The sequence below is a fragment of the Lycium barbarum genome, chromosome 4 (genome assembly GCF_019175385.1).
Source record: "Lycium barbarum isolate Lr01 chromosome 4, ASM1917538v2, whole genome shotgun sequence".
In the NCBI taxonomy this organism is placed as follows: Eukaryota; Viridiplantae; Streptophyta; class Magnoliopsida; order Solanales; family Solanaceae; genus Lycium; species Lycium barbarum.
Window position 1 is genome coordinate 122,699,722 of NC_083340.1, and position 20,528 is coordinate 122,720,249.

General features: G+C 37.0%; 1 protein-coding gene across 4 annotated transcripts in view; it reads left to right on the plus strand.

Moving 5' to 3' along the window:
* LOC132636334 (uncharacterized) overlaps positions 1-20,528 on the plus strand; it is a 48,154-nt gene that overhangs the window by 14,928 nt on the left and 12,698 nt on the right. For 2 of the 4 annotated variants that reach the window (XM_060353150.1, XM_060353151.1), the window contains 10 exons: positions 6,628-6,708; positions 9,608-9,751; positions 9,992-10,074; positions 11,509-11,650; positions 11,768-11,851; positions 14,181-14,342; positions 14,420-14,507; positions 15,524-15,601; positions 19,831-19,897; positions 19,970-20,069. In XM_060353150.1, coding sequence (XP_060209133.1) covers positions 6,628-6,708; positions 9,608-9,751; positions 9,992-10,074; positions 11,509-11,650; positions 11,768-11,851; positions 14,181-14,342; positions 14,420-14,507; positions 15,524-15,601; positions 19,831-19,897; positions 19,970-20,069 — 1,029 coding nt within the window. The remainder of the gene's footprint in view (positions 1-6,627; positions 6,709-9,607; positions 9,752-9,991; positions 10,075-11,508; positions 11,651-11,767; positions 11,852-14,180; positions 14,343-14,419; positions 14,508-15,523; positions 15,602-19,830; positions 19,898-19,969; positions 20,070-20,528) is intronic. The other 2 variants (XR_009581205.1, XM_060353153.1) reach the window with 2 other exon arrangements.

Here is a 20,528-nt window from a genome sequence, read left to right on the forward strand (position 1 = left end):
CCATAAGCTTTGAGGGTCTTGAGAGTACCTCCATAACCACTTCAATTTGAGGGCTTTGTGATTCTTCAAATTTCTAATTCCCAATCCACCTTGAGCCTTGCTGAGAATTACCTCTTCCCACTTGACCAAGTGATAGGCTTTTTTTTCTTTTTTACCTTGCCACAGAAAGTTCCTTCTTCTTGCAATGAACCCCACAGGAATGGGAAAAAGGGACATCATATAGGTTGGTAGTGAGTCTAATACAGAGTTAATTAGAGTGGGCCTTCCTCCCATTGACAAATATTGACACTTCCATCTTGAGAGCTTCTTTTCACATTTCTCCAGACAGTGTTCCATATTTCAGTAGATTTTGACTTGGCCCCCAGTGGCATGCCAAGATAAGTATTAGGAAGAGTCCCCACTTCTCCCCCCAAGATCAGTGCCAAATCATCCATGTTTGTTACTTCATTAATTGGGAAGAGATGACTCTTTCTCCACTTAATATGCAGCCCAGAAATGCCTTCAAAAAGGACCAGTATCATTCTCAAAATTCTCAGTTGTTCCACTTCTGCATCACAAAAGATCAGGAAGTGGTCCTCTATCACATGGAAGGCAGTGATTGGGATCAATATCTACGAGATGGCCGGGAATATGTTCTTGTTCGAGTTCCCAAACAGAAACATGGCGGAACAGATCATTCAGAAGGAGTGGCGATGGAAAAAGTCCAAGTTTCATCTTCAATGGTGGAACCCCTTTGTTGGATGTGCACCATCGTCGCAGAACACAACCACCACTTGGATTCGAGCATTGGGTATCCCTCTTCAGCTTTGGTCACAGAAAATTTTCATTGAAATTTGGAAACTTTGTGGTGGATGGGTCTCCACTGAGGAAGAAACAGAGCTGAAAAACCATCTAAAGTGGGCAAGAATTCAAGTTTCCGGTGACGGTCGGAATTGCCCGAATGAGGTGACAATAGAATGAGAAGGGATCAAGTTCTACATTCCTGTTTGGGCTGAAAAGAAGGTTCGTTTTGAACCAGTGGCGCCGGCGATGGTGAACTTGATAGAAGAACTGCTGGATTTGGGGATTCTTCATACCTTAGGGTAAAAGCTTTACATGTTGAAGGAAAAGGACAGGGGAGCAGGCTTTTATCAGAGGAAGTACTGAAAGAGCATGTGGGGTGCTCATAAACAGCTGGTCAAAATTTTAATTGGGACTTAAAGGCATGTGCAACGGAGATGGAGGCCATAAAGGGTTTATTTAGACTATTGGGCCAGGACAATAGGCCCAAAGTGAGTAAAAAATGGTCTGGAAAAGATAGAGCAGCCCAAGTCATTTTTAACTGCTACACGTATGGAAGGTTTTTTTTGATCCTTTGGCAGTAGAACCACAAAACCTCAATATTCAGGAGGTCTTTCCAGTGACGATGACAGAGGCGAGGGACTTGACACATGCAGGATTCAATAATTATGGGGAAAGAGTATCAGCCGAAGAAGACATGCAAAATAACATGTCTACATCTTTGACTGAAGTGAATTCTGCAGAAGGGGCACAAAATCCTGAGGAGCAGCACATCACGGTGATTGATCAAGATGTAGTAGGAACTGAAGAATGGGTGGTGGAAGATGTAGAACCAATCCAAGATGATCAGAGTTTAATTCGTCAAAAAGAGAAGGCTACATCAACATGGGTGCGACAAAACATGACTAAAATGGGAAAAAAAATTGGGGCCGACTTCTAGGGGCATGAGGAGGAAGCATGGGAATTATTGATGCAAATCGATAGCTACAGACAAGCAAGGCTCATGGAGACAGAGGCATCTATCAAGAGGCCTAGATACAAAGGGATACAAGAATTAAAGGGGCTCATCTCTTTTGATGTTATTTCAAAAGTGATGGAAAAAGAGTCAGGGGAAAAGATGGAAACTTTTTACAATGAATCTCAAAGTGGTATCATGGAGTGTAAGGGGATTAAACAACAGGGATAAAAGAAGAATTGTGCAGAGTCTTTTGTATAATTGGAATGCTGATATCATATGTCTTCAGGAGTCTAAACTGGAGGGGGATGTAAAAGAGATTGTCAAAGAATTATGGGGAGGGAGATGGGTGAAATTTGCATGTTTACAAGCCAGTGGCACTAGAGGGGGAATTTTGATGTTGTGGGATAGTAGAGCTTGGAGAGGGGATATTCTGGAAAATGGATCATATACTCTAACCTGCAAGTGTGTGGCACTTCTTCAAGATTTTGAGTGCCACATAACTGGAGTATATGCCCCAAATTGCAGATTTGAGAGGGAGCATGTATGGGAGGAAGTAGGAGCTGTTAGGGGTATGTTTGAGGGTCCATGGGCTGTCTGTGGTGACTTTAATGTCACAAGATTTCCATCGGAGAAGAGGAATTGCAGAAGAAGAACGCCTGCAATGGAGGATTTTCAGATTTTATAGAAGACATGGAACTTTTGGATCTTCAACTAGAAGGAGGATGTTTTACTTGGCTAATGGGAGATAATAGTAGAATTGACAGGATTCTAATCTCTCAAGAGTGGGATGACAGGTTCAGGAATATCATTGAAACTTTGCAGACCACTTATTTGGGAATGCCGTTAGGTGCTAAATCAAAATCTATGAGTATTTGGAATTCTGTGATTGAAAAGTGTGAAAAGAAGTTGACTAGATGGAAATCACAATATATTTCTCTAGGAGGCAGTGTCACTCTCATCAACTCCGTGTTGGATGCACTGCCAACTTACATGATGTCCTTATTTCCCATTCCAGTGGAGATCATCCAAAGGCTTGACAAGATTAGGAGGGATTTTCTGTGGCTAGGTAGTCAAGACAAAAAGGTATTCCATCTAGTCAAATGGTGTGATGTTATGTTGGGGAAGAAACAAAGTGGATTAGGCATCAGGAATCTCAAATTGCAGAGTAAAGCTCTTAAATTAAAGTGGTTGTGGAGGTATGCTCAAGACAATCAATCTTACTGGGGAAGCATCATCAAGACAAAGTATGGTGAAGAAAGCAAATGGATGACCAAAGAGGTGAACACTCCTTATGGAGTTAGCTTGTGGAGATCCATAAGAGTATTATGGCCTTTCCTGAGGAATCATGCAACAGTACAGGTAAACAATGGAGATAAAACATCATTTTGGGAGGATAAATGGTTGGGCAATAGAAGTTTAAAGGACCTCTTTCCTGACATTTATGGGCTGGCTGTACATCAACAAAAAACTGTAGCTGAAACATGGATTCCTCAAGGATGGAACACTCAGTTTAGGAGGAATTTTAATGACTGGGAAATTGATTCACTGACTGAATTCTTTAGAAAGCTGGAAGAATTCAAAGTCATTCATGATGGAGTAGATAAACTATGGTGGAAAGAAGACAGTAAAGGCATATTTAAAGTGAACTCAGCATACAAATTTTTGAACCAAGATAATCAACAGGTGCAACAGTGGCCTTGGAAGCATATATGGAAAGCGAAAATACCATACAAAGTAGCTTGTTTCACTTGGTTGTTGGCAAGGAAAGCTGTTTTGACCCAAGAAAACCTTTAAAAGAGGAAGTTCTCTCTTTGTTCCAGATGCTATCTATGTGGAGAAGAGGCTGAAATAGTCAGCCATCTGTTTTTACAATGCAAGATAACAGATAAGCTTTGGAGGATTTTTGTTGACCTTAGGGGCTTGGCTTGGGTAATGCCTAACAAGATTACTCAAGTACTATTTACTTGGGAGGAAGCAGGATTAGGAGCTGCAGACAGAGATAGATGGAGGGATGTTCCAGCCTGTATATGGTGGACAATTTGGAAAGAGAGGAATTCAAGGTGTTTTGAGGACATCAGTAATGAAGCACAAAAGATCAAACTGAACTGCATTAGACTTTTTTGTTTTTGGTGTAAGCAGATATATCCAGAAGATACTGAGTCTGTTGTAGATATTCTAGGACCTTGTTAGAATGTTGGATCAGTTGTTTTCTTTTGCCTGATGTAAATATGGTTTTCAGCACAACCTATGTGCTGGTTTACTCTATACATACAACTGTTACCTTCTCAAAAAAAAAAAAAGAAGAAGATCTTCATACTTCAGCAATAGTGATGCCTTCTCCACCATTTCCCCTTCAGTTAGGATTCTTACTTCTAGTACTCTGTCCAGTACTGCTAATTGATTAAGCAGGTTTGATTTTTGTACTTTCAGGTTGCCTTGGCTGCTTTTACTCCACTCTCTTAGTTTACCTTTCAAGGCCTTCAATTTACAAGTTAGAATATATCAGGTTTCCCTGAGAAGTCAAATGTTGTCCACCAACTCTTAATTCTATCAACAAAGCCATCAGTATTCAACCACCAATTGTCAATTTTGAAATATGACTTTGGTTGGTCCCAATCTCCTCATTGCAGAATAATAGGGACATGATCAGATGTCACTCTCTGAAGGAGAGATTGTTTAATATTTTTTGCTAAAACTGTCAACCCACTCTTCAGAGACCAGGATTCTGTCAATTCTTGAAGCACTAGTGTGATTGTCCCCTGTGTACCAAGTATAAGCACCTCCTTATAGCTGAAGATCAATAAGACTCATGTCTTCTTTGAAGTCTGAGAATTCCACCATAGCTATGGACCTTCTCCTATAATTTCTTTTCTCTATCGGGAATATAACAATATTGAAATCCCCACAAATTGCCCATGGGCCCTCCATCAGACCCCTGACAGCACTTATTTCCCCCTAAACCTCTTCTCTTTCAATGTCACAATTTAGAGCATACACCATGTAATATGGCATTTAAAGTTCTGTAACTGGCCTTCAAATCTGCAAGTCAAAGTATATGACCCAATCTGAAGAATCTCCCCTTTCCATACCCTTCTATCCCATATCATCATGATTCCACCTCTAGTTCCACTGGCTTCTACACATGCATAACTTGCCCATCTTCCTCCCCAAATATAATTAACAATATCTTCTATATTCCCCTCAAGCTTTGTTCCTGCAAACATGTAATGTCTGCACCCCAATCAAGAATGGAATTCTTCACCAACCTCCTCTTATCCATGCTATTTAATCCCCTCACATTCCATGTGACTAATTTGAGCTTCATTGATCAATTAAAGTTAAAGCCCTTCCCCTGCTCCAGTTTCCATTACTTTTGAATTTAACATCAAAAGAGGCCAATCCCTTCAGTTCTTGTGTCCCCTTGAACCTGTTCTTCTTAATATTAATCTCTGATTCCAACTTCCTTGCTTGTCTACTACTATCAATCTGCAAGAGAAGTTCCATGGCTTCTTCCTCGTGCCCCTGAAAGTCAGCTCCAAACAATTTATTTAGCTTGAGTAAGTATCGGCGGACCCAAATAGGCGTATTTGTTTCTTTGTCTGAGCATCCATCTTGTTGATGAACCAAAATTGGTTCGGCATCCTCAACTTCCCAGATTTCCCCACAATTCCCCAATTCTGCAGTATCGCAATTAAGCTTTGGTTCCTCCATTACTGTGATAGACATATCTTTGCTGGTGTTCACCGGTCGTTTTTGTTCTCCCTTTTTCGAGCTTCTTCTAACGTAGGTCGATAATTCTCTGCTCATCGAGTCAATTCCTGAAGAGTCCACTAATATCCTGTTAGAAGTAGGAGTAGTTTTCCTATGATCGGAGTTGCTCAAGAAACGAGTTAGGAGGTTCACTAAACTCCTAAGGACCCAAGAAGCTCATGGACAGTTGTTGAAAAGTGCCTGGTGCATTGGTGCATGGAACCAGACTTGCTGTCTTTGTTCGGTGTGTGAGAGCATGTCCACCTTCTGACTCCGATTCAACTTCTTGTGTTGTGCTTTCTGTACCTTCTTGGTACTGTTTTATAAAACTTTTACCTTATCAACAACAAAAACCAAAAAAAGAAACTTCTCGTGTTGTGCTGTAAAGTGCTCTAATGCTTGTGGTGGTGTTTGTTTACGCGCACATTCTTGGAAAACAAACTTTCTTGGATAGTAGTCGGATATTGCACGATGACAATATTTTCTTCTCCTAGTGTCCTGGTAATCGCATCAGTAATTTGTCAAGAAAGCTTACTATGTGAGAAACAATATAAACAAGAAGCACACGAGGGTGTGACTTACCTATTAGTGTAAGCTGAAATGAAGATCATGGGAGAAAAAGGTTCAAATCCTAACAAAGGCTAAAAAATTAGAAGATTTCTTTTCATTCATCTGCCTAAGTTTGGTGGCAGAGTTACTCGATATTTGTACTTGGTAAAATAGTCAAAGTGCACACAAGTTGGGTCCGGTGCCATCGTTTTTCTAAAAAGTAAATAAAACGATAAACAAGGAGAGCATAGAGAGAGGGAATGCATGGAGACTTATGTCTTGTGCCTGAAGGACTATAGTCACACTTAGAATTTACGCAGCTATATTTACCGGACGTAGGACATCAAGTATAGCTTCTTACAATCTTATAGCTCTAACCCCCCCCCCCCCCCCCCCCACACACACACACACACCACAAAAAAAAAAAATATCACAGAAATGTTCAACGTATGTACACTGATTCTATTTTTATTTTGTTATTTGGGTTCATCTCTCTTCATGTTAATCTCAAAAGATTCCCTATGCTTTTGCAGCCCTGGTTCTCCATTATTATGGGTTTTCACCATGTATTTATTAATTTACAATTTCAGGTTGTTTCTCGGTTTAATAGCCTTGATGTTTACCTCAATGTTGTAGATGCTCATATAGATATCGCTCTCCAAAAGCACATGGTAAGTCGAGAGAATTTTGTTGATTGGTTTACGTTTATCTAAAAGTTGTTCCATAGATCTTTTACTCTTGTGCAGCTATGCTACAAAGCATGATGTCATCTGCTATAGGCCGTGCTTCCTGTAGTATCTATTTTGTCATCGGAGCATATGTTGATTCAAATTAAACATGTGATGGTCCTTTTGCATCTTCAATGATTGTTACTAGTTTCTGTTATTTATGTTGTACATTCTGTAGTTTGTGCATAATTCCATCTGTTCTGTATAACTCAGTTTGGTTTAAGTAATTCATTTTTAGGTTGTTGGAAATTCCAAGAAACATATTAGACAATGCGGGATTGAGATTTTTTTTTTTTTTCAAGTCCTAACTCAACTTTTACGAATTGCACCTTGTCTTCAAATCTTCACTAATCCAATTAGTGGTGAAGTTTGTTCTAGCTTTTTGATTTATGTGAGAGCAGCACGTGACATCCAACCCTCCACATTTTGCTGACACCCATCTCTTCTTCTTCCAGTGGCGGACCCAGGATTTTGAGTTCGGGGGTGCTCTATTAACTATTTATATCTGTTTCCTTTATATTTTCTATACAGCTATACACTCCGTGACTGAATTTAATGGGTGCTGGAGCACCCAAAAATTGTACATGGGTCCGCCACTGTCTTCTTCCATTTTGTCTTAGACTCCAGCCTTTTTTTCCTTGCAACTTTAGCAATCAGTGCTCATAATGGTAACACTATGAGGGTGAGTTTCTTTAGGTCAGTTAATTTTTACATTTTTATTATGTTCTTCGTTGTTCTCTTAGTTGGATGTGTCGGCTATTGTGGAAATGATTTATGCAAAAAATGTTTTTTGCTTCGATAGGGCTCTCCATGAGGCCCTTACTTAAAAGGGCTTCAGCCCTAATTGATCTACTATCTCCGTGGATGCTTTCCCAACTCAGCATTAATGATTATCTTTACACCAGCCAACTCTGACACAACCTTCTGTTTTCTTTTCCTTGGATGATGTTTCATAGTTTACCTATTTCTTATGTTTAATTACGGTAAAATGTGAAATTTGATACCTTCAAGGAAAACAAGTTACACCAAAAGGGGAAAGTAACTTCCTTTTGGAAGTCCGTTTCCTATACTAATATCGTAAATCTTACTCATCCCTTGGTTCAATCAATATTTAAAGGTAATTTTTCAAAATTATACATCCCAACACAACATATTGCACCCACACAGCCTATTTTTAGTTTACACTTGTGTAGCCAACTTTGGTTTTCACAACTGTGCTTATACACCCGGTATACAACATTATACAATATTATACACTCACTGTAAACAATGTATCAACCTTGTATAAAAGTGTATAAGAGGTGTCCACACACTATTATATTGTGATACAAAATTATACAATAATTCATAAAAAGTTATACAAAAAATATGTTTCGTCTCCTAACTCAACCACGAAACTCCATCTGAAATAGGTCAAATCTTCATCGAATAGCTTCAAATTTTAACCACAACTTCAAAATGACATCCAACAAACCCCAATCATAAATTTGTCAAAATTTCAACAAATCACAAAACCCATTTATGAGTTTTCAAGCCTTTCATAAACTCCAACGATGGAGTTCTTAATTTTTTCACTTCAATTAACCCAATAATGTTTAAATCTGTGATGATAAAAATGAATGTCATTCTCAATCAGTTTCTAAGCATCAAAAAATGGATATCATAATCATAAGTTCAGGAATTATTGCCTTTTCCCAAAGTATTTGAAATTATATACAAAATGGGCTAAAGAGGTTAAGACCTGAAGGTATGGGCTCATTTTGTTTATAAACTTGGGCCAAGTGTTATAGAGTGTAAATATCTCATATGTAAATATTGTTGTTGTAAAGAATGGATCTTGGGCCTAACTCAACCCCAAAGCTAGCTCATAGGGTGATGATTGTCCAAGTCCACATAAGGAGATCAATTACTCATCCCATATCCGACCACGCTCCAATTAACGAGGTTTGGGCGTGCGGAGGAGTATTAAGAGTCCCACATCGGATATGGGATGAGTAACTTAACCCCAAAAGCTAGCTCATGAGGGGAGGATTGCCCAAGTCCATATAAGGAGACGACCCATCCCCTTTTCATCAGATGTGGGACTCTTTAACAGTTGTCAGCTTTTAATACTAGAAAGTAGAAAATATTACACTCGGTGTACGATTACCATATGTTACCTACTTTTGTATCCAACCAAACACTGAATCAAAATTGACTTCCCAAGGTAAAAAAGTTTCAACAAATAACATTTTCCGTGGAAACATTTTCCTTCATACCTAATGCATCCTCGGTTTATATGTGTGTTTTTCTTATTATTTTCATCGTGCAATATGTTGATGTGCACTCATCTCTAATATGCCTCATATACCATATGTCATTGTCTTAACTTTATGAGCCTCTTTTCCGCTTGTAACTAAGGACCCAATCATTATGTTATCTTTTGGTCTTTTTAAGTTTTCTTCACTGCTTTTGAAGCATCTGGTTTGCAAAAATGATGCTCCAGTTAGTAAAGTGTTATTGATTCTCTATTACAGGTAGGGTAGATGCTAGTGTTTGCTGATCTTAGAGCTCATGTTCGGAATGAGTAGCTCATAGAATAGTTGGGATGTCCCATGCTAGTGATATGACATGGGATTCATTAGGTAATTTAATATTTGGTGACCACTGTTCAGAGATAAAGCCAGTCAACTTGCCAAGCGCACCAATTACCAACTATAAAATTTATCTTGATTGCATCTGATTTGATATTTCTATATGATGAGGGTATGAATAGTTATCTTCTCCTTGGTTATGAAGTCCCCAAAATGTGCTGCTCCTTTGTTTGTGTAGCTACTTTTCCTAATTCTATCCTCTTGCGCAGAATAGTTATCTGGACAGCATATTAGATGGAATACTCGAGCGCACATCAAATGACGAGATTGGTGAAAATGGACTATCAAGTTTGCAATCGATTCTTCTGAAGCTTCTTAATCATTTTGACAACCTAGAGGACATATTGCAATTGGTAGGCTACTTGTCTTTGTGGTTGCTTAAATTCATTTTCCTTTTACCGTTGTTTCTTAGCTGTCCTATCCTCCTACTAGTCATTTTCTACCTTATGCTTTAGTCAGATAAAAATATGATAAACAATCATCAATAGACATGTTTACTTGTAAATTGGGCCCTGCAATCAGTTCTGTTATATCGTGGTAAAGGGGGATATGAATCACTTTATGTTGAGCTGGACTACCATCATCTTTTGCAGAACCATTTCAATCAAATATTAAGCGTGACGCAGGGGAGCTCTAAGACCATCATCAATATGCAGATCCTTAGTATAGCCACGAGGTATAATTGTTTTGACCTAATGTGTGTTTGAATTACACTTTTTATTTCATCGAGCAATAATCTCAGCATTTCTTCCTGCATAGGTATATCCATTGCACCATTTAAGACGGAAAGAAACACTCCTATTGTTTAAAGTCACTCTGTAAGACCTGGCTGAATCACCTACCATTAGTGAAATTTTAAGATGATAAACACTTGTCGCGCTCCCTGATCCATGTAAAAAAGGTATACTCTTAAATATCATAGACCACAAAATTTTCTTGTTGGTCAATCTGCCTGACAGGGTGGTTTTGTATAGTCTCATCTTACGGATATGCATGGTCTCTGTAAGAAAATGGATATTTTTCCTCTTTATCTAAGTTTAATATATACAAAAGAACGAAGGGAATGACCACTTCGATTGCCCAAACAATATTCCTTTAGCCATTTTAATAGAAGTACACTAAGCAATTATACTGGCATACGAAGCTGGAGCTCTCTCTTTGTTGTTTTTCACCTTTATGTACTTGTATGCAAATTACATAAACAGTATACTGGCTCTTTAGAATGTGTATGATGGCTACACAAAATTATGACCCCTCAGATGGGAAGTTCATTACCATCTCACGTGTAAATAAAATGTGTCCTTCTTAATTGTTGACGAGAAATTGAAGTACAACAACAACAACAAAAACTACGCCTCAAACCCAAGTTAGTTGGGTCAGCTGTATGAATATTCATTGTCATAAATGCTCTAATTTTGGTCCATAAAATTTCAATACACATACTTAAGGATTATCTGACACTAGGGGTTATTCTCTAATATACTCTAGTGGTTATGTCCTATAATACTCAGAGTCTTTAGTTGGCTTCACTTATACAAATTATCCACTTCCATTGTTTTCTATCCTTTGTTTGATCTCCCTGAATTCCGGGGTAGTCTAAATCTTTTGAGTTAACTTTTTTCCATGTGATTTTAGATCTATCTCTTCCTCTTTTAACACATTCAATCATCATGTTTTCACATCTAAGAGCCGATGCATGTAGAGGCCTACATAACATGTGGCTAAATCATCCCAAGCGATATTCTTTCATTTTATTCTCTATGTACGCTACTTGCACCTTCTGATGGATATGATCATTTCTGATCTTATCTAATCTTGTATGGCCGCACATCCATCTTAACATTCGCATATCTGCAACACTGATCTTGTGGACATGTTGCGCTTTAGAGGCCCAACATTCACTCTCATAGAACATTATTGGCCTTAAAATCGTTCTATAGAACTTAACTGATGTTGAATTTGCTTCAAAGGTAACTGATGGTTTCGTGGGCACAATTAAATTTTCTTCGTTATTTGGAAGGTATCTTTTTTGAAATGTGAAAACAAACTGTCAGTTCCTCTAATGGAAATATAATTGTCATTTATCAACTTTTCTTGTTTTCTCTATTAGGAATTCTTGTGTTCGAGATCCTACAACCATTCAATTCCTTTTCGAAGTTTCAAGGTCCTTGCATGATAGCATAGATCTCTCAACCATTAAGGACAAGGAGAACAACCGTTCAGCACATTTAATTTCTCGTTTTATACACATGGTAATGAAATATTGTTTGCAAATAATATCCTTTTTCTTGATGGTAGGTTAAGAGATGCTAAGTACAACACATTAGTGCTTTACATGTGCTAATACATTTCTTTATCATAATATTCAGGTTGATTATGGTTCTGAAGTTGAACGTCACTTATCTTTTTTGGTTCTGTGCCGTGGAGCTTTTGGAAGCATGAGTGAAGTCAAGGTTAATGTTCTCCAAAATATAAAAGATGTCCTCAATGGATTACTGAAAAATCTTATCTTATTTTCTGCTTCCATGAATCATGCATGGGGGACAGTTTTTGGTTATGTGATTTCTTTTTATGTTTCTGTTATATGAATGTGATGTCGCTTTGTAGAGGTTTACAATATCCTCGACTCTTACTTCTTGTTCCCCAGTTCTTTTTATCCCTGTCAGTTGGTGGTATGATGTTATTTCTGTCTTTTTGAAGAGAATTATTCTTTCCAGTTTAACTGAAAGACCATAGCTGTACTTCCTCTCCTCGTTGTGTGTGTATATTGGTCTGCCTATTGCTGGACGTGGTGCATGTAATAGTGATCTTATGACACATGTCTTCTCCCTAACCTGTTTTTCCCTGTATGTTGGAAGTACTCTGGTGTGGTGGACTATTTCCTCACATAACTATGAAGTCTTCTTTTATAGAAACATGAAAGAATGTTGGGCAATATTTATCTTGACCTGCCCAAGTTTTACCTACAATCAGCTGTTTCAACTAACTCTCATGATATGGATGTCAAGGAGAATATAGATTGGTGTTAGGGAATTGAAGTAGTGATATATTGCTAAAGAAAACTTTCAAGAAATTGCTCGAGTTTAAGCAAAAGCGGCTCTCCGGGGTCGTATCGATTGGTTGAAAGGCCTAAACTTATTAATACCGCTGCTAAAGCAGTACTACTATTAGGGGAAGTGCAGTGCACAGGAAACAAATTAGTCCGGAAAGCTGGAGTCTTAAATAGATGATACTCTATTAGGGTCCTTTCGAGTCTTAGATTATAGTTGGGAACAATTGAACCAGGATATGCAAAGAAAAGGCCCTCTGTTTATTTATTTACTTTTTGATGAAAAGGTAAGGAAAGAAAAGCTTCTCTATAATCATCCTGCAGTGAACACAATAAATTCTTTAATTAGCAAACAAATGTTTCCTGTTATTAGCTTAAGTTTGATAGTATGGTGAACTCTTGTGACCTTTACAGACATGGAGGATATGCAGAATAATTTTCTAGCAAGATAATGTGGGTCATTCACATTGAATTAATACTTTGCCAAAAGAGTGTTTATTTTGGGTTAAGCAACACGGACTTCTGCAAGTTAATGAATTTGTTTCTTAATCTTCTACGGAAAGGGTAGAGGGTAAAGTTAACAAATAACTTTTGAAGGGATCGAAAACTCATTGTTGCATATTAAGAGTTCTCTTTTATTTAAACTATATTTTTGGTGTAAACAAGAACTTGCAACTTGTATAGATATTGGTTAAGACTTTGGGAAGCTTAATATGTACTTGTAAGGTGTAGATTTTTCACTAGACAACACCAACTTTGTTTAATGTTAATAAATACTTTATGTTAACCCAGAAAAGGAGAAAATTGATCCTCTATATTGCACTGCATGACTTGTAATTAGCGTAAGTTTAATGAGTTGATCCATGCAAAATTACTCCTTTTGCCCACAAAAATGAATTAGTTGTTGAAGGTTCTTTATTTATCGAACAAGTTAAAAAGGTCCTTTGCTTTCTAACATTACTTGCAACATTCTGTGTCAAAAGAGCCCTAAAATCACATGTTAGGAAGTTGTCTCAAATGACCTACAATTTCTTGGAATCCATGTAGATTTAGCAAAAAATAGAACACAGTAGAAGAAAAATATCCATATAGGTGATATCAACTACTTCTTCCGTTAGTTTATATGGCGTGTTTGACTTGGCACAAAGTTTAAGAAAGAAAGATTTTTACAACTTGAGGTTTTAAACATGCCATGGCATTTATGTGGTTGTAAGAGCATTTCATTAAGGTAAAACAGGAAGTCTAAAGTTTGTTACCTTTATCAAAAAAACAGGAAGTCTAAAGTTAAGAAGTTAACAATTACAGAAAAGTGTAATTCTTTTTGGAACATACTAAAAACGAAAGAGTGTCACATAAATGGAACAAAGGGAGTAGTTCAGATTAGGGCTTAGTCATATTGGTATGCTGATTTATGTACAATGACTTATGGAGTCTTATAATTTTGTAAGGGAGTAAAAGATATAGAGAACTTATAGTGTTCCAAAACCAAAATCATTGAATATTGGACTATAACAGGTCTAAAGGAATTCCATTGTTATGAGGTGTAGTGTTTCTTATTGTTTCCTTTCAACGTTGCTAACAAGCTCCCACTTGATTGCCTTTTAAGTTAGCATGGTGTATAAGTTAGACATAGTAGAAAGGTTTGAGCTCGGCATAGATCTTTTGAAACTGATTATTGCTCCAAGTAGTTCTTGTTGATGAGTGACAGTTCTGGTATCTTCTGCTTCTTTCAGGAGACAATTGTTCATTCCAGCAATTTACTGGTGGTTAAAGCTACACGGAATGACATTAGTGATGTTATTTTTGTAAAATCTTGTATAGCATGCAGTGAGGTTACAATACCATCTATCCCATCTCATATGAAACAGTTAAACCTCTACTTGGAAACTGCAGAGGTAATGTTAGTTCTTTCTTTATTCTTATATTTTGAAGTGGTGTTAATTCAGATGAATCTTTTATTTTTGTCTCTCAGGTTGCGTTAATGGCTGGTTTAGTTTCTCACTCGGATGGACTTATAGATTCAGCATTGAGGTGCTTGCATAATGTTGACTTACTGGAAGGTTTGTGTATGAATTCTTCTCCAGATGGCTCGGTATATATTAGTAGTCGACTCAAAGTTGTAGATTTGCAATGCGCAAGATTAAACCGAGCGGGATGATTTCTTTCACTGCCTTCTCTATTCCTCTCCCTATCCTGAAAATGTATCACTTACAATAGCTTTTCGAAACTGATTTTGGAGTAAAGTTCCTCTCTTGATTTCAAGTTAAGTTTATATCACCATTGCCTGGAATATCCGTTACGATACACATAATGGGTGACTAAGTATTTAATATAAAAGGTAAGACAGTTTCATTCTCACTTGCTTTAACATTAGTAGAAAGCTTACAATCATAACATGGGCAATGGATAATTAAGCATCTCAGTTAATTATTGAGAACAACAAGGAAGTCAAGCTTATGGGCATTGTCCAAAATCGCATTTTGCTAAAAATCAGTCAAAAATGACATGATTTCCCCTTCTGGGAGGATGAGTCAAGTGCTTGTTGCCTCTATTCACATTTTTACATTACTTAAAAAAAAAAAAAAATTACTTGCACCAAATGGCATGTGCAGCTTAGAGGTTTTGGAGATGCTCCGTGAGTCTAGCTTTTGTATTTGAGCTTTTGAGCTGATAGGGTATGGGACATGGGTTTGCCTTTTGAACTTTTGGAGATATTGTTGGTGAATATGATGATGACAAGATTATAAAGAGGAAAAGGGAAGGCAAAGTTCTCAGTTATTTCAGTGTCAGAGCAGTAACAAGGTGCAATAATTGTGTGGAAGCATATTGATGTTTCCATTTACCTGAGTTCTCCAAGATCTTTTAATGTTTGACCCTGCATATCTTTGACTAAAGACCTGATCAAATATTCAAATTAATGTGTCTTTTGCATCTCCTGTGAACCTTCTTTGTCTGAATTTGAGAGGTATTTATGCGTGTTGCTGTATCAAGAAGCTACCAGATTTAAGATGTTCGACCCCAGTTGTATCGTGGTTTTCCTTGGAAAATTATTGAATTGCAATAACATCATCTGCAGGCTCAAGGATGCCCAAGGACATTGATGGGTTTCAATCAACATTATGCAAATTTTGCAGTCTTATTGTTATGATTCCAGGTTTTTGATATGTTCCTCTTCATTTCTTCTATTTTGCTTGTCCTTGGTATTTTGTCATCTTGGAACTTACGACAGCATGTTGGAAGCTGTACTGTCAACTGCTTGGGAATGGCCACCTGGTGAACCTGTAATGTGAAGAGTTAATTTGAACAAACCGCATACAGATGTAGTGTAGTGGGCAAGAACAAAAATCAAAATCCAGTCTGACATTTTCGGATATCCCAATAACCATGGGCTAAAATGCTCTAATAAAGTGGGAAAATTCTCTAGGAGGAAGTGTTTAGTCTCTCATTTAGCATTGGAGCTGATACAATATGAAGAGAAGCTCGATTCATTTGATTGATATCTCCAATTTCTAATCAACTGTTTGATCCAGACAGTTCCCAAGTTGCCACAACCATTGCTTGATAGTCTGTTTTTGCACTAGCTTGAGCAACTACATTCTATTTCTTGCTCTTCCAAAATACAAAATTACCTCCTATAGAACACAATGTCCAAATGTAAATTGTCTATAATAATGTGATTTGCCCAATCTGTGTCTATGTGTCCAATGATCTGAGCATGACTTCGATCCTCAAAAAGTAGTCCTTTACCTGAGGTTGATTTTATATAGAAGAATACGAACAATTGCATTCCCATGACTATCAGACGGAGAGTCGATAAATGTGTGTATCCTCGATAATCTCATTTCTTTCGCGAAATCTTGGTGATCTTCTCTATCTAATTTGCTTACAATACTTATGTAAGAAGTGAAGATACGGGAAAAATATTACTCCTATTAAGATACAAGACTGTATTATTACATTGAGCCCTATTTATAGACAATATATTACAATCCTTTTCCATGTAGGATACTATACACATTAATATTTAACCGGAAAAGGCTCATAAATACCCTTAACCTATTGAAAAAGGCTCATAAATACCCTCCTTCCACCTTTTGGTCTAAAAATACCCTTAAGGTTTGTTTTTGGCTCAAATATACCCCTCAAACTAACAAAGTTAAAGTTAACTCTTTTAAAAAGCCAAATGTCATTTTGTGATTGAACCCAATTTTTCAATTTCGTTTTTATATGAACGAAAATAATTATTTTTATCCTATTTCGTTTTTTAATACACGAAATGCAAAAAAAAAAAAATTATAATTTCCTATTTCGTTTTTTTATTCACGAAATGCAAAAAAAAAAAAAACATATTTCGTTGATTAATTCACGAAATGCAAAAAAAAAAAAATTAGTTTCGTTCATATTTTTTAATTTTTAATTCGTTAAAAAATTTTAATTTTTAATTTTTAAGTTTCCACACAATTTAAAAAAAAAATGTAAATTACGGAATTTTATTATTGGCAATTGTTTTTTAAAAATCTGGAATTTTAAATTACTGGCAATTTGTTTTTTTAAATCTGGATTTTTTTTTTTAAATTACGGAATTTTATTATTGACCAATTACAAAATGCCATTTGGCTTTTTAAAAGAGTTAATTTTAACTTGTTAGTTTGAGGGGTATATTTGAGCCAAAAACAAACCTTATGGGTATATTTAGACCTAAAAGGTGGATGGAAGGGTATTTTTAGACCAAAAGGTGGAAGGAGGGTATTTATGAGCCTTTTTCAATAGGTTAGGGGTATTTATGAGCCTTTTCCGATATTTAACACCCCCATAAGCTGATGCATATAAGTCATATGTGTCGAGCTTGTTATAGACGTAACTAATACGAGGACCACTGAGGAAGTTTGTGAAAATATCTGCAAGATGATCCTTTGACTTCACAAATTTTGTGACAATATCTGCTGAGGGTATCTTTTTTTCTGATAAAGTAACAATCTCAATGTGCTTAGTCCTCTCATGAAATGTCGGATTTGATTAATATGAAGGGTCGCTTGATTATCATAAATAAGTTTCATTTGACTGATTTCTCCAAATTTTATTTCTCTGAGCAACTATTTGATCCAGACTAGATCACAAATTGCTATAGCCATTGCTTAATATCCTGCTTCTGCACTAGATCGAGCAACCACATTCTGTTTCCTACTCTTCCAGGACACCAAATTACCTCCTACTAAAATACAATATCCAGATGTAAAAACGTCTATCACAAGGTCATCCTGTCACACGTCTGTATATCCAACGACCTGCTCATCGCCTTAATCCTCGAAGAGTAGTCCTTTGCCTAGATTGACTTTATTCATCGCATAATGCGTACGACCGCATCTAATGACTATCACATGGAGAACCTATAAACTACTCCCTCTGTCCAAATTTATGTGGCACTTTTGGCTACCCGAGATTCAAACTGAATGAACTTTGACCAACATTTTAAGATGTATTTTTTCACCAAATTGATATGAGAAATGTTGCAACTTATAGTACTTTTCATGTAGTTTTCAAATATATAAATTTTAATGTTAAAATATTGAGTTAATCTAAACCAATTTAGCTTCAAAATTTAGTCAAATTGACTCTCGAAAAGCGAAAAGTGCCATATAAATTGGGACGGAGGGAGTAACTTGCAACACTCAAAGAAAAGAAATGTCACAATTATCTCATAACTGAGAGATAATTCAACTTACCAACCAGAGAGATCTCTTCCCATATGTTCTAGCCTTGGTGGATAGAGTTACTTGGTACCTGTTGCTGGTGGGGGTGGCAGGTATCCTGTGGAACTAGTCAAGGTGCGCGCAAGCTGGACCGGACATCACGGTTATCAAAAAAAGGAAAAAAAAAAACAAAGAAAAAAAAGATAATTCAACTTACCAAACAGCTGCCTATATCTTCCAGGATCACTGAATGGCTCCCCATGTCCTGGCAGGACTTTAGCATTCAGATCCATAGGAGTGTCGGTGGGTCTACATCCCGTCATTCCTGTGCCCTCAAGAATGTCTAAGGCCTACTTTCGTTGTGAAAAAACAATGCCTGATCTGGTTGCACCAGATCTGAAGCTCACTGGAAAAAATTGCACGGTGACTATCTTCCTTTCCTGGACGTGTTGGTAAATGCACAACATAATTTTCACCAATGCTCAGATATCATGTGAGAGTAACAAGACAAGAAAGGAAGAATTGAGTGAAAACCTGGCTTAAATATTCCTTCAAGCTATTGGGTTCAAATAGTGAATGTACAAGTGCCAGAACAGGAAATAATCAACCTAATCCTAATTGATTAACAATGTTATTTACAATATTCTTAACAGTGAGGGTCTAGCTTCCAAGATTGTGCGAGGAGAGAGTATTACTAGATCGGATGGTGACTAAAACTAAGTGATGGAGAAGCAAAAAGTTGCGGAGTTGGATCATGAAAATGTCTCTCGGTAACTGTGCAGAAATGGAAATATAGAACTTTTAATGTGATGAATATAGTTTTCAATCAGTTAAGAGTTCTATATTTTGTAGAAATTATGTTGCCAATCGTGGAGTTGTTGAACTCTTTGAGATGAACCGTGTTCCTTTTTTGCTCATCTTTATAAGCACTTGCATAAGATTGGCCACAATTGGAATCCAATTTGCCACAATTTGGGTGTATATTTGGCATTGGAAACAAATACTCCCTCTCCCCCCACAAAGATTATCCTCCTTTCCTTTTTAGTCTGTCCTAAAAAGATTGTCCCCTTTCTATATTTAGAAACAATTTTAACTTTATGAAATGATTTACAGCCACACAAATATCTAAAGCTTGTTTTGGACCATACATTTCAAAAGTCTTCCTTTATTTCTTAAATTTTGTGCCAAGTCAAAAGAGGACAATCTTTTTGGGACGGAGGGAGTAATTCAATAATGAAGGGGAGCCTTGGCGTAACTGGTAAAGTTGCTGCCATGTGACCAGGAGGTCACGGGTTCGAGCCGTGGAAACAGCCTCTTGCAGAAATGCAAGGTAAGGCTGCGTACAATAGACCCTTGTGGTCCGGCCCTTCCCCGGACCCCGCGCATAGCGGGAGCTTAGTGCACCGGGCTGCCCTTTTTTTAGGGAGTAATTCAATAATGCTTAAGGCCCTAGAACTTTGTCAATGAACTGCATAAACTGAATTTTCTTTTTTGATAAAGCATTAACTGATTTTCTGCCTGAAGTTTATGGAAAAGTAAATCGTCGACCCAACTGGTAACATCTTCCTAACTAATATAAGCAAAAAGCTAATGATACAAGTGTGATAATATGTTTAGACGTCTAGATTGAATATCATGTTATACTGCCAATGAGCTTTACGACATTGCCTTACTTCCTGGATTCTCATTCTAGGTAACATTGAACTTGGAGTCACTAGCATCCCCAGAAATATGTTTTCTCTCCTCAGCTCCTTGTCATGGTGAGACAACCCTATATCTTCTTTTATCATTTTCTTTCCATTCTCTATTAATGTTCTATTGTTGTGTTATAGGATGCTGCCAAGTATGAAGGCAAAGGTGTTATGTGCACTCATCTTAACAGTTGCTGCATTATCACAGAATAATCTCCTGTACCATGCAATACATGATGAGGTATTCCTGTTGTTTCATAAGTATAAACTGTGGTTATACATTACATCAATTTTCAGATGTATTATATTTCATTCAACGAAACTAACGTCTGTGGTTAAGCTTGTAAAAGGATATAATTTGTGCTAAAGCAATTAAAGATGATTTATGTAGGTGAACTTCCTGCTGCTACAATTAGGCCCTAGCAGATTAGTCTTGTAAATATTTGGAGTGTTATATATGTCCTATTTAAAAATATATAGGACAGGGAACATTTCCTTGAAGATTCATTGCATCAGCATCTTTTATATCTAGTTCTATAGGCTCATGCACGTTGATATCCTGTTATCCAGCTTAGCAGACTGTATGGTTATTCTCCTTCTTGGGAATATTATTTTTAATGGAGGCGGAGACATTGAACATTATATAGCAACCACATCTAACATTTACATTTGTGATGATTAGAGATGAATTCTTATCCAA